At 39.3% G+C, this 15,028-nt stretch overlaps 1 protein-coding gene across 3 annotated transcripts in view; it reads left to right on the forward strand.

The window, feature by feature from the left end:
* TADA2A (transcriptional adaptor 2A) overlaps positions 1-15,028 on the forward strand; it is a 58,822-nt gene that overhangs the window by 36,867 nt on the left and 6,927 nt on the right. For 2 of the 3 annotated variants that reach the window (XM_066363222.1, XM_066363223.1), the window contains 6 exons: positions 2,113-2,176; positions 3,860-3,903; positions 8,319-8,429; positions 11,519-11,590; positions 13,801-13,933; positions 14,477-14,517. In XM_066363222.1, coding sequence (XP_066219319.1) covers positions 2,113-2,176; positions 3,860-3,903; positions 8,319-8,429; positions 11,519-11,590; positions 13,801-13,933; positions 14,477-14,517 — 465 coding nt within the window. The remainder of the gene's footprint in view (positions 1-2,112; positions 2,177-3,859; positions 3,904-8,318; positions 8,430-11,518; positions 11,591-13,800; positions 13,934-14,476; positions 14,518-15,028) is intronic. The other variant, XM_066363224.1, reaches the window with a different exon arrangement.

Genomic DNA, 15,028 nt, shown 5'->3' on the forward strand with positions numbered 1-15,028 from the left:
GTGAAGGCTGCTGTGTATTAGAAATGATGTTACCTAACATTTGAATAATGTATTTTAGTTTTTTAGAGGACACATTAGATCATGTGTTGTGCTATAGGGCCTCTTTCTTTTGTGAATATATTCAGTAATTAAAACCACCAAACTTTCAACTTATAAAATGCTTAATTAAGTAGGTAAGTTATAAGGATAGTTCCAGAATCCACTGCAATTATTAAATCTTAACATTTCTTCAGAATTCATAGATTACAGATGAGAAGAATGGTTTAATGTGGCATAATGCTAAGTTATGCATTCCTCATATTTTTTTCTAGAGTTGTTAATATTTTTTTTAAAAGATTTTATTGATCTTACAGAGAGAGGAGGGGGAGGTGACAAAAAATAGTTGCTTCTCGTATGTGCCTTGACCCAGCAAGCTCAGGGTTTCGAACCAGTGACCTGGCATTCCAAGTCAACAGTCTGTCCACTGTGCCACCACAGGTCAGGCCTAGAGTTGTTAATAATTGGTCTTCATTTTTTTTTTAACTCTAGAGGTTTTCAAACTATAAAAAACCTGTGGGAGTTTTTACTTCTGAGATTTTTTAAAAATATACATTTGTTTTTCAGTTGAGCCAGATTTAAAACATTAAACCAACACAGAGAAAGTGAACACACTGAGCAGTTTCAGTGCCTTTTCTACTCAAGGCTCTGGAACCAGGCAATCTAGGTTTGGATCCCAGCCATGTACTTAACGGCTATGTGATCTTGAGCAGGTTGTTTTGTGTGCGTGGGGTATAAGGCATATGGGGGAATGGTAAGAAGCAAGACGGTAAAGATGGGCAGAATCAAGACCAAAGGAGGTCTTATATAATATGTAAGAGTTTGAACTCCTGTAAGTGGTTGAGAAGCCACTAAAGAATTATAAGTGGGGGGATTACATCACTGGGTTGTGTTCTAAAACAGTACTGTAATATTATTTGAAGGGGATGGATTGGAATGAGGTAGGAATGGAGTCATTAAAAGAGTGGGTGCAGTGATTTAGGTGAGACAAGATGCCAGAGTTAAGGAGAAAGATTGGGGATGAAGAGGAAGAGATAAATTTAAAAGAGATTGAAGCATTAAATATAGATAAGATTCACTGACTGACTAGATATGGAGAGAGGGAGGGAGTTTCCAGATTGACTTTTTTGTCTTAGATGAGAAGCTGTACTGTAATGCTATTAACCAACAGAAGAGTTTTGAGGATGGGAAAGAGGTAGTAGATAAATTTACAACTGAAGACTACATGAGTAGAGATATGATAGGGTCTGGAGCTTAATAGATATTTGAGTTTGAGATTATATATTTTGATGGTACTAAGAACCGTAGACATAGATGAGTTTCTAGGAATTAGGTGAGAGTTGAAAAGAGCTAGAACCCGGAGGAATTCTGAAGATGGAAAAACTGGCCAAGGAAAGAAAGAGAACCAGGACTGTTGTACTGATGAAAACTTTTTGTTATCCAATGACTCTTTTCTTCTAATTCCCACATCTTTAACGTGAAACTAAAGCCAGGGAAGGACTGGGATATGGGCAGCCAACTAGGGCACGGCTTTGAGGTTGTTAATGGAACTTTTCACTATTGAATACAAAACTACCCCTTAAATAGTTGCTGTTCTCCAACTGAAAACCGCTAAAACTCTGGGAAAACGTCTCTGCTGCATCCTGTTCATATCAGTCTTGTTTTGACATTGTCCCTGGACTTACTCCTGTGCAGTTATAACCACAGTCAACATTCATTTTTATGTCTACTCTAACAGCTATAATTTCTAGCCCCTGTGTTGAACTGTTATATGAAAGCTAGTGATAATACGTAACAAGGCATGGCCAAAAGAGGTGTTAAATAAAAAGCAGAAATTGTTATCTGGAGGGTAATGCTATATAAATATACATAGGGAAAAAAAGAACATGACTATAATTCACTGATAGAGGAAATTCAGTATCCTAGGATATTTTTATTTCCAAGAAACAAATTTCCTAAACCAGTGAGTGAGTGTGGAAAAATTAGCAATATGAGGTTCAAAGTTGGGGGAAAAGATTTATTTTTGTCTTGGCTTTATTTATATATATGTGTGTGTGTGTGTTTATTTGTTTATAGCTCTGAAGATGGCTGTAGTAGATATCTACCATTCCAGGTTAAAAGAGAGACAAAGGCGGAAAAAGTAAGTACAGAAAACTATATCTCACCTTCTTTTAGCTACTAACCTCATACACATATAGCTCATAAGAGTGTTCAAGTTCTGGCTTATTATGTGACCTTGCGGAAGACACTTCTTTAATCTCAACTTTTCCATCTGTCAAATGGGAATAATCATACCTGTCAGGGTTTTTTGTTTGTTTGCTTGCTTTACCTCTTTCTTAACCTTTCTTGAAGTATTGATGACCAATGACTAATAGGTGCGCTGTTTTAAGAAAAAAAGGAACAAGATAAATTCAAGATGCTATTACATTGATATGCTTTTTTAAATGTTCTCATTCTAATTGCTTATTTCTTTTATGAGAAGTCTTTTATCGAAAAGGATTTCAAAGGAAACTTTGAGCAAGTTTCAGGCACTCTTGGTATTCCTTCTCTTTGCAACAGAACAAAAAACATACATTCAGATTGAGAAATTATGGATCCCAGACTCCTGGTAGATCACAGAGACTTTTAACTTGTCAGAGAAGGGTATGCAGAGATTGTGTGTGTGTGAGAGAGAGAGAGAGAGAGAGAGTGTGTGTGTGTGTGTGTGTGTGTGTGTGTGTGTGTGTGTGTGTAGGTGTAGGCATGTCACTAACATGTGGTGTTGCTAACTAGAGACACAGCAGCACCACAACAATAAAAAGGAATGGAACTGGGGAACTACTGTATTGAGGAAATTGGGAGGCACTGTTGAGGGACCAAGATGTGACCTAAAGTAAAGCTTACTATCTGCTTGTCTGGCGTTAGCTTCTGAGAAGTGCTGAAGAAGCTTCCCCAGCTGCTCCTGTGAGCAGATTCATTGCTGGTCCTGAATGCCTCTGGTATAAATCAGAGGTTCCACACAACTCTGCATGGTTTACTTAAATTCTGTTTTGCTTAAAACCCACAATTAGAGCTAGAGAGTATTACAATACTATAGAACTCAGTTGTTGAAGCTGCTATTAAATATTATGTTTTATGATGCCCTTCCATTAAACATGCACAATATTGGCCTGACATGTGGTGGCTCAGTGGATAAAGCCTCAACCTGGAAATGCTGAGGTCACCGGTTCGAAACCCTGGGCTTGCCTGGTCAAGGCACATATGGGAGTTGATGCTTCCAGCTTCTCCCCCCTTCTCTCTTTCTGTCTCTCTCTCCTCTCTCTCCCTCTCTGTCTCTCTCTCTCTTCTCTAAAACTGAATAAATAAAATTTAAAAAAAAAATTTTAATTAAAAAAATTAAACATGCACAATATTTATTTCAAATCATTTCAAAGCATAATGTGAATCTGCAGTTGTGAGTGTTGAATGTGTGATCATGGTGCCCTTTTTATGGTTAACAGGTTTCCTTTAAATTTCCTTAAATTTCCTAAGCTGAACACAGATTCCCTTCGGTTTCATCTTAAGTTATAAATATATGTTTTTCTATATTTGTAAGTGATTTATTCATTCATCCAGAAAACGCTTACTGAGAGTCTGCTAAGCCCAAGAAGTGGAAAACTGTATGATGCTTGAGGGCCCAAAATGGTGTTAGCGACTAACTGACCTGCAGAATGTTGTGGGGAGTGACTTCTTTGGATCTTGATATTTCAGCTCAAAGTCTTGAGGGTGTCTAATAAGAGCTGGATGTGGGAGACATTAAATGTAAAACTAACTGTAGCAAACATTATTGTGATTTTCATTCTAGAATTATAAGAGATCATGGATTAATCAACCTTAGGAAGTTTCAGTGTAAGTATTACCTGTTTTCTTTATTTTAAAATTTCTCCCAACATTAAATCATTTATGGTAGTAGTTAGTTCTTAATCGAAGTTGAATATTATTATCACCTAGGAAGTGTTAAAGAATTCTGATACCTGGGTATCACCCCAGATTAATTAGGTCAGACTCTCCAAGGTAAAAAGTCTTCAAGGCAATAGATAGATATATGATAGACAGACAAATAGATAATGTCTTAAAGTAGATTCTATTGAATATCAATAGTAAGAGTTAAGTATAGTCAACAACATTTGCATGAGAATTCTTTTTTTAAAATCAGTATAGTAATTACCTCACGAGTAATAATGAATCATTTTCTGGAACTGGATAGGGTTGTGTTTTGGAACTACGTGTTAAACATAACCTTGCTCACCAGGTTGTAAAAATTTTTATGGAAAACAGAAAGTGATTTTTCTATTTTGTACCATAGAAGACAAACAACACAAAAATGACATTTAACATTGTATGATGTTGATTATAAACCTATGAGTAATTTTTTTTTATTCAGTGAGAAGTAGGGAGGCAGAGAGACAGATTCCCCACATTCGCCCCAACCGCAATCTACATGGCAAGCCCACTAGGAAGCGATGCTCTGCCCATCTTGGGCAGAGCTCCATTGCTCAGCAGCTGAGCTCTTAGCACCTGAGGCGGAGGCCATGGGACCATCCTCAGCACCCAGGGCTAACTCGCTCAATCGAGCCATGGCTACAGGAGGAGAAGAGAGAGAGAGAGAAGCGAGAGGGGTAGAGGGGTGGACAAGCAGATGGGCACTTTTCCTGTGTGCCCTGACTGGGAATCTAACCTGGGACATCCACATGCCAGGCTGATGCTTTACTACTGAGCAAACCAGCCAGGGCTGAGGATTCTTTTATAATGCTAACTTTGACCTTACCATTTTAAATATTGGCGGTCCCTAGGCTGATCATAGAGAGTCCTTGTACTTTTTTTTTTCCCCCTGTACTTTTTCTTTTCCACTGTAGAGTGTCTTCAGCAAATAAGAATGATAATCTCAGAATAATTGTAATATTTAAATTAAAATGTTTATAAAATGTTTATAATAGTTGTATGTCACAATACTCTCTCTCTCTCTCTCTTTTTTTTTGGTATGGGTACCTAATAATAATTGTGGTTCATATCCTGTTTGATAGACTGTTACAGGTTTTTTAGGGTTGTGTTTTTTTTTACAGAGACAGAGAGAGGGATAGATAGGGATAGACAGACAGGAACAGAGAGAGATGAGAAGCATCAATCATCAGTTTTTTGTTGCGACACCATAGTTGTTCATTGATTGCTTTCTCATATGTGCCTTGACCGTGGGCCTTCAGCAGACCGAGTAACCCCTTGCTTGAGCCAGCGACCTTGGGTCCAAGCTGGTGAGCTTTGCCCAAACTAGATGAACCTGAGCTCAAGCTGGCGACCTCGGGGTCTTGAACCTGGGTTCTCCGTATCCCAGTCCAACGCTCTATCCACTGCGCCACCACCTGGTCAGGCAGACTCTTACAGGTTTTAACACTCAGGGCCCCTGTGGGGTTCAGGTCAGTTAGTCATGGGTTGTCTTTTAATAGATTCATGATCATAAATATGTTGTTACAGTCTATGTCCTTTAGTTTTTCACTTTTCATTACACATTTTTCAAGTGATTGTGGTGTTTTGAGGATGTGGCTTTTAACAGTTACATAATATGTTGTGTGTGTGTGTGTGTGTGTGTGTGTGTGTGTATATATATACACACACACATAAATACAGGGTGGAGCAAAAGTAGGTTTACAGTTGTTTGTATGAAAAATAATTCAATAACTAATAATACAGGGTGGGGCAAGAGTAGGTTTACAGGTGTTTAAATGGAAAATAATTTTAAATTAATAAATAATAATACAATAGCCTGACCTGTGGTGGCACAGTGGATAGAGCATTGACTTGGAATGCTGAGCTCACCAGTTTGAAACCCCAGGCTTACCAGGTCAAGGCACATACGAGAAGCGACTACGACGAGTTTATGCTTCCTATTCCTACCCCACCTTTCTCTCTCTTTCTCTTTTTTCTCTCTCTAAAATCAATAAATAAAATCTTTTAAAAAATTAAAAAGTAATAATAATACAAGAATAAACTGTTTTGTGTACTCACAACTATAAACCTATTTTTGTCCTACCCTGTATATAATATGCTTAACATGCTTAACCTGCCTTTCATTATTAGATATTTAGCATATTTTAACTTTTTTAATCATTAAAAATAATGCCGTGATGAACTTGTTTGTGCATAAAACTTTGTCTATGTTTAGTTTTTTTTACGTAGACTGCCAAAAGTGGAATTAATGGGTCAAAGAATATGATCATTAAAAACCCTTGACACTTGCTGCTAGGTTACTTTACAGAAGATGTTATATCAATTTATACTCCTTCTGGCAGAGTAGAAACTTCTGTTGAACCTCATCCTCACGAGAGCTGTGGGTTTGCAAATGTAATTCTGCAGCAGATTTCCCTTGCCCTTTCTGTAGACAATAATTGGTCATGTTCTGTAGCCTCAGTAATGGGGTCCTCTGAATTCCTGGGCTTTCTATAATAGTTCTTGGGTTTTTAGCCTTTATGTATAGTAGACCTTGACTCTTTCTTATATTGTAATCTCAGCTGGTGGAGAGAGGTCAGTCTAGCCTTATTATTCTTTTAACTGTAGGCTGCTTCTGAGAAAGAAGTGGCATGGGGAATGTGGTTTCAGAGGTTTCCAATGGCCATTATACTGAATGTACATGTAACCTTAAAATGGTAGGCAGAGAGTTTTTTTTTTCTCCATCAAATTTTAAAATCATGCTTTCAATTTTTCTATATTTTCCCTGTAGTAAGAGGTGAGGAAGGGAGAGGGTTAATAATGAAAATAATCTGTCTGTGGCTGCCCATCAAGGAATTTGTGGATAAGAATGTGTCCTGTGCCTGACCGGGCGGTGGCGTAGTGGATAGAGCGTCTGACCGGGATGCGGAAGACCCAGGTTCGAGACCCCAAGGTTGCTAGCTTGAGCACGGGCTCATCTGGTTTGAGCAAGGCTCAGCAGCTTCAGCCGAAGGTCGCTGGCTCGAGCAAGGGGTTACTCAGTCTGCTGAAGGCCCATGGTCAAGGCACATATGAGAAAGCAATCAATGAACAACTAAGGTGTCACAACGAAAAACTGATGATTGATGCTTCTCATCTCTCTCCATTCCTGTCTGTCTGTCCCTCTCTCTAACTCACTCTCTGTCCCTCTAAAAAAAAACAAAAAAAACATTCATAGAACTCCTCTACATTGTCACAGCTCCCATCCATTAGCTTGTCCTATCTGTGTCTGATGACAAATCACTGGCTTCATATATTGCCTCGTCCTCAGTTCCATCTATAGCATTTGAAATGCTACAACCACTGTATAAGAAACACTCAGTTTGCCTGACCAGGCAGTGGCGCAGTGGATAGAGCGTCGGACTAGGATGTGGAAGACCCAGGTTCGAGACCCCGAGGTCACCAGCTTGAGTGCGGGCTCATCTGGTTTGAGCAAAAGCCCACCAGCTTGAACCCAAGGTCGCTGGCTCCAGCAAGGGGTTACTCGGTCTGCTGAAGGCCCGCGGTCAAGGCACATATGAGAAAGCAATCAATGAACAACTAAGGTGTTGCAACGCGCAATGAAAAACTAATGATTGATGTTTCTCATCTCTCTTCGTTCCTGTCTGTCTGTTCCTGTCTATCCCTCTCTCTGACTCACTCTCTGTCTCTGTAAAAACAAAAACAAAAACAAACAAAAAAAAAGATACACTCAGTTTTTAGACCCCAAATTTTTTGGAAAAGGGTGCGTCTTATACCCAGGGAAATATGGTATATGATAGTTATCAAAGTATAACTTCATTAGTAGTAAATTAAGTGTGGTAATTTAGTTTAGTGAAGAAATACTATATACCTCATTTGAGTACGTATAGGTAGGAAGATTTTTGATGAGGCATACAAGAGACTATACTTTTATCGTATCTGCACATTTATTGTTTTCCTGCAGAAGTTAATACCAGAAAATTGGCCTAATATTGTTTCTAAGAATGCATAAACTGCCTTTTAATTGTCTTACCCGTTACTGCCAGCAATTCCTGCCCCTGTGCAGATGAAGAAAAGAGATAGTGAGGCGTGGAGGTCATCAGAGTGCTCAGTAGTGCAGGTGATCTCCAGTGATAACGGCCCTGTGTGATAGTCATTGTGATGCTGTTATTATGATTAGTGTTTTGCATTCTTAGCTTTCCTGTTTGCTTCCTGTCATGGGTGAACTAGTCATGTGAGGTTAGGAATAATGTCCTTCCATTTTACTTCTTGTAAAATATATGCAGAAAACTTAGGGATTCTCATATTCTCTGCGACATGGTTGTGTTTTACTTTCTCTGTAGTAATGGAACGGCGATATCCCAAGGAGGTCCAAGACCTTTATGAAACAATGAGGCGATTTGCAAGAATTGTGGGGCCAGTGGAACACGACAAGTTCATTGAAAGTCATGCATGTAGGTGGTCTTGAGCCTTGAACAAGTGTGACTGTGTGTGTGTGTGTATTTATATAAATAGGAGTGGTAATAGTGTGTTTATGTGAAGTTCGGTAAATACATGGATATTTTTGTTTGTGTATTTATATAAATGGGAGAGATAATGTGTTTTATGTGAAGTTCTGTAAATAAATACATGGGTATATTTGTTAGTTTCTCTTTATTACTGTGACATAAACGTGGGACTTTGAAGGTGGGAGAAGAGTGGTTAAATGCCTACTAGCTTTCTTTTTCCCCAGAAAAACAGTAGTTTAGTAGTTTTTCCCCTTTTTATTGTGAGAGTATTCAAATACTATATACAAAAGTAGAAATAATAGTGTAAATAACCCCCATACATCCATCATCTGGCTCCAGTAGTTGTCAACATATAGCCAATCTAGTGCCATTTGTCTCTGCTACTCCCTTCCCAGCTCAACTGGATTACATTGACGCACATCCCAGACGGTATATTATTTTGTTTATAAATATTTTAGTATTAAAACTAGTTTTTAGCTTGTCCAGGCGGAGATACAATAGATAGAGCATTGGACTGAGATGCAGAGGACCCAGGTTCGAAACCCCGAGGTCGCTGGCTTGAGCATGGGCTCACCAGCTTGAGCGTGTAATCAGAGATGATCCCATGGTTGCTGGCTTGAGCCCAAAGGTTGCTGGCTTGAAGCCACGGTCACTGGCTTGAGCAAGAGGTCACTTACTCTGCTGTAGCCTCCCCCTCCTGTCAAGACACATAGGAGAAAGCAATCACTAAGAAGACTAAGGAGCCGCAGTGAAGAATTGATGCTTCTCATCTCTCTCCCTTCCTGTCTGTCTATCCCTATTTGTCCCTCTCTCTATCTCTTTCTCTGTCACCAAAAATACAAACTAGTTTTTTTTCTGTTTTGTTTTTTTTGTTTTTTTATTAATTAATTTTTTATTTTAATAATTTTATTTTTTTAATGGGGTGACATCAATAAATCAGGATACATATATTCAAAGATAACAAGATAACATGTCCAGGTTATCTTGTCGTTCAATTATGTTGCATACCCATCACCCAAAGTCAGATTGTCCTCTGTCACCTTCTGTCTAGTTTTCTTTGTGCCCCTCCCCCTCCCCCTTTCCCTCTCCCTCTCCCCCTCCCCCCATAACCACCACACTCTTATCAATGTTTCTTAGTCTCACTTTTATGTCCCACCTACATATGGAATAATGCAGTTCCTGGTTTTTTCTGATTTACTTATTTCACTTCGTATAATGTTATCAAGATCCCACCATTTTGCTGTAAATGATCTGATGTCATCATTTCTTATGGCTGAGTAGTATTCCATTATTAATTAATTTTTATTGATTGATTTTAGCCAGAGAGGAAGGGAGAGAGAAACAGGAACTTTGATCTGTTCCTGTATGTGCCCTGACCAGGTCTCGAACTGGCAACCTCTGCACTTTGGGCCAATGTTCCAACCAAGGAGCTATCTGTCCAGGACCAAACTAGTTTTTTGTTTTGTTTTGTTTTGTTTTTTATTCATTTTAGAAAGGAGAGAGGGAGGAAGAGAGAGAGAAGGGGGGAGGAGCAGGAAGCATCAAATCCCATATGTGCCTTGACCAGGCAAGCCCAGGGTTTCGAACCGGCAACCTCAGCATTTCCAGGTCGACGCTTTATCCACTGCGCCACCACAGGTCAGGCCAAACTAGTTTTTAAAGTAGGAACAGAGTTGGATAACTCATGGAGGTAGTACTACCATCATTCCCTTGCCTTTTTCTCTGAGAGTGCTCTCCCCAGTTATCATTTGATTTTTCACTATAAAAATTGAAGTTGTGCCTGACTGGTGGTGGCACAGTGGTTAGTGCCCTGATCCAGAACGCTGAGGATCCCTGGTTCAAAACCTCAAGGTCACCAGCTTGAGCACGGGCTTGTTGGCTTAAGTGAGGGCTTGGCAGCGTGAGCATGAGATCATCGACATGATGCCAAGGTTGCTGACTTGGTCCCAAGACCACTGGCTTGAGCAAGGGGTCACTGGCTCACCTTGAGTCCCCCCTAGTCAATGCACATATGAGAAGCAATCAACGAGCAACTAAAGTGACGCAACTACAAGTTGATGATGCTTCTCATCTCTCTCCTCCCTCTGTCTCTCCCTTTCCGTGTCTCTCTCTCAAATAAAATTTTAAAACAATGAAATTGCTATATGAAACAGGTCTTCACTGGGTGCCTTCCTCTCTACCCTTCATCATGAAATTTATGTATGTGCTATACATTTAGCTCTGGGAAGGTACTTGACCAAGGCTCTCATATCCTGTTCTCATCATACAGATATTTCTTACATGGCATCGTAGGCATTTATCTGAACCAGGTTGGTTGTCCTTACCAAAGATCCTATCTGGTTTCATTCTTTGTGTGATTTCTACTAGGTGACTGATCCATTACTTCCTGTCCCAGTTTGTGCCATCCCTGGTTTATGTGTCACTCCAAGGAACTGCACCCCATGGAGTGTCCAGGCCTTTCCTTCATCTGGTTCAAAGCCCCCAAATTTGAATGCTCTATTCTGTAATAACCCAAGCACAGAGGAAGTAGAATTCTTTGGTTTACAGAAAACACAGTGCTCTTTGGTTTCTATGGAGAAAGAAGTTATCTGGGACTTGAGCACAGAGCTTTTTGTGTTCCCCTTGCAAAAGGGCCACATCGAGTCATACCAGAGACGGATTTCATAAAAGAATTTGGTTATGTGGTAGAACTTTTAACACAGCATCAATAGAGCAGGGGAACTTGATTGTTTAAAAAAGTTTGTTACTTCTATAACTAAATTAATTCAGCCAGGTCACTGTACGTTTTCTAAGAGATAGTTCTAGCTGCTACTGTCTCCAGCCAGAAGCAGCAGCTGGAAGATAGCTGGAGAGGTTTTTCTCAGCTCTTGGGTAAAATTTCTAGTGAAATGTTACCAACAAATATGATTCCCCAAAAGGAATTAGCCACTAGTCTTTTATATGAGACAGACTTATAATACTCAACAGCAAAAGTGCTTATTGATATTGATTTTGTTTTTCCTATTTTTCTCCTGCTTCCTTTTTGGGATAAACAGTGGAATTTGAACTCCGAAGGGAAATCAAGAGGCTCCAGGAATACAGAACAGCAGGCATTACCAATTTTTATAGTAAGTACCACTCACTATATCAGATGACAAGTGTGTTCCAAACACAAAAGTCTGTTTGAGGCAGTGTCGATTTTTTTTTCATTATGGATTTTTTTTTTAAACAAGCTTTTCTTTTTCAGAATGGGCTTTTAATTCTTCCAGTAAAATTTCATCTGTATAATCCTTATAAACACCATTATATGGATTATCTGAGGTAAAATAAAAGTTACGTCACAAAAGAGAGGCACTGCTTTAGATCTAGGATTTTACTGTGGCCTCTTTAAAAAAATAATTTTTTATTCTAATTCTTAGCCTCAGTCTTTTAAAATTTAGTCATGTATATCTGATCATTTATATAACCAGGCTTCAGTTGGCTGTAGGTGCTTTCATCTCAATTACTTGAGGTGGTGATACTAATTATGTTAATAGCAGCTAATATCTCATAGAAACAGTTTACCATGTACCAGGCCCAGGCCCTCCACTAAGCATTTCACCTGGATCATGTCATGTAATTCTCATAACAAATTTATGAGCTATATATCATTCTTTCCATTTAATGAAGAAATTAAGGTTTAAAGTGATTGAAGAAATAGTTGTAGTAGAGCCAGGTCACAAGGGAAAGCAGTATGTTGTACTAGTTAAGAGCTTGAGGTCTAGATTTGGACAGCTTGGGTCTGAATTCTGGCTCTCCTGTCTATCAGATTTGTAATTCTGTTCCAGTTTCAGTTTAGTGTCATACTGACAGTTTTCCAAGTTTCTTAGGATTAGTGTGAAGATAAATTAGAGATAATGCATGAAAATGTAGTACAGTACCAGGTACACAGTAAATCCTCAATAAATAGTAATTTATGTTGTTTTATTGTTACTGTTGGAACAATCTTTAGCATTCCCTCTTTTCTGTTGGCTGAAAGCGATCACCCAGTACCCACAGGAAGTACCCTTTGAGCGTATCCCATAGGGTAGCTTTAATCTTTAAAAGCTACCCACAGGAGCCTGACCTGTGGTGGTGCAGTGGATGAAGCGTCAACCTGGAACGCTGAGGATGCCAGTTTGAAACCCTGGTCTTTCCTGGTCAAGGCACATACAGGAGTTGATGCTTCCTGTTCCTCCCCCCTTCTTTCTCCCTCTACTCTCTCTAAAATGAATAAATAAAATCTTTAAAAATAAATAAATAAATAAATAAAAGCTATCCACAGGAAGTAGCCCTATGGGTGTAAGTTTAGGCCCTGGTCAGCAAAGTGCGGCTCGCGAGCCACATGCGGCTCTTTGGCCCCTTGAGTGTGGCTCTTCCACAAAATACCATGTGCAGGCGCTACCTTGGTAAGGAATGTACCTACCTGTATAGTTTAAGTTTAAAAAATTTGGCTCTCAAAAGAAATTTCAATCGTACTGTTGATATTTGGCTCTGTTAACTAATGAGTTTGCCGACCACTGGCCTAGTATAATAGTTCTTTAACAATGGAAATTATTTTCAAAATAAAATTGAATGTGGAGCCCTAATCTGTAAGTAAGGTAAAAGTGGAACTACCTTGGTTGAAGTCTGATGGTTCAAGTCAGGTGTAGAACCCAGACCACCAGTATGTGGTGATGTCCTTGCTTTTCATGTAGCCCTGATAGATTTTCACAGTGCTCTGGGGCTCTGTGAAACTTAGTTGGAAACCTACTGGTGTGGCATTTTGGAATCTGTATACTTTTTTGTTAACTAGTATAAACACTAGGCAACATTTGTTTAGCCACATGCTAGATACCAGGGTTTGGTTACCTGATAGTGGTGGCCTCTGGGAAAGAGGGCTTGAATAATACTGGTCTGTGAGAACTTGTTTGATTTGTAATTCCAATTGCTTTTTTAAGGAAGAGTATATGTTTATAGCACCTGTATGACTTTGAAAAATATCTAGACAGAAAAATAGAACAAGGAGCAAAGATGACCATATTAAATGTTAATTACTTTTGGGGGCAGAAATATGAGTCACTCTTACTTTCTTTGTACTTTTCTGTTTTCAGGTTTTATTTCCTCAAAATTTCTTAAAAGTAGAAAAGGAATAAAAATATTTTAATTTGTTGTCAATAAAACGGGGGAGATGGGAGATTTCAAACTAGGAGAAATCCACTTTGCTCTTGGAAAGAAACCAAAAAGAAAAGACAAACTATTTGCTGGTCAATTAGGGAGCCTTTCTTAGTTCTGCATTATCATTGCAGTTTTGGTGTTTGTTGTTTTTTTCACACCATAGGTGCCAGAACCTATGATCACCTGAAGAAGACGCGAGAGGAGGAGCGCCTTAAGCGCACCATGCTCTCTGAAGTCCTCCAGTACATCCAGGACAGCAGTGCTTGCCAGCAGTGGCTCCGCCGGCAGGCCGACATGTGAGGCCCCTGGCCAGGGCAAAAGAGCACCCTTTCATTCTTGACATGCGTTTTCAGGCTTTTCCATGGGCACAGTCCCCATGGGAGAGTAATAATTGGGTAGCTGGAAGAATTCAGGAAACTTTAGGAGTCTCTCTCAGAAACAGTGCCATACTGACAGTTTTGAGAAACATAACTGACCTCCTAGAATCCTACTTTGCTACTTTAAAAGTAGGTAAATTCCCTCCACCCATGTCTTCTCTCTCTCTCCCCGTATGTATCGGTGTTATTTTCAGAGGAGGATTGTATTCCTGTCTTTCCCCAGAAATGGTCTCTGTGATGTTTGGGCCTTAGAGCTCTTAACAAATCCAAGTGATTTCTCCTCCTGGAACAGATGTCTTTTCCTGGTTAGTACAGTGCAATAATCTGTAAAACATGTGCAGTCTATCTTATTACATCTCTTCAAAGTAACCAATCCAATAAATGGCAACCAGTCCCACATGGGCTTTTGGAAATTGCCTTCTGTGATGTGACATAAGTTTAACTTCCTCTTTTTCCTTGTAGTGATTCTGGCCTGAGTCCTGTTCCGATGGCTTCAAATTCAGGTAATGATCTTTCAAGCTAGGACGAGTCTTGATTGTAAAGTTTTCATTCTAGAGATTGTGGTGACCCAACAATCCCTCCCCACTTTGTGGGATCAGGGTGCTTAGAAAGAATAACAGTAATTATGTGTTGTCCCAGTTTATAAGGATCAACTTTTCAGAATCTTCATGGTCAGACAGGGACTATCCTCAGGGTTAGAGTACAGACACTGGGAAGAACAAACTCAAGAGAGGTGGTTTTTTTTATTTAACAATGTCTGGGAAGTTAGTTTACTGTGGTTGTATCTACCACAGATTTCAAGATTTGTCTCAAAGGGATAAATGCGTTTATCCCTTTGAGGTTTTGTATCCTATATGAGCAAAGAGGCATGTTACCTGCCAGAAATGCAAGGATTTATTTTTAAGTTGGAGACTTAAGGTACTTCCATTTCTCTTTAAATCTTTGGTTATGTCCTATTTGGAGAATGGTTTACAGAGATAGATAGATTAAGCCAGTGTTTCTCAACTGCTGGTC

This window comes from Saccopteryx leptura, chromosome 2, assembly GCF_036850995.1.
Source record: "Saccopteryx leptura isolate mSacLep1 chromosome 2, mSacLep1_pri_phased_curated, whole genome shotgun sequence".
Classification (NCBI taxonomy): domain Eukaryota; kingdom Metazoa; phylum Chordata; class Mammalia; order Chiroptera; family Emballonuridae; genus Saccopteryx; species Saccopteryx leptura.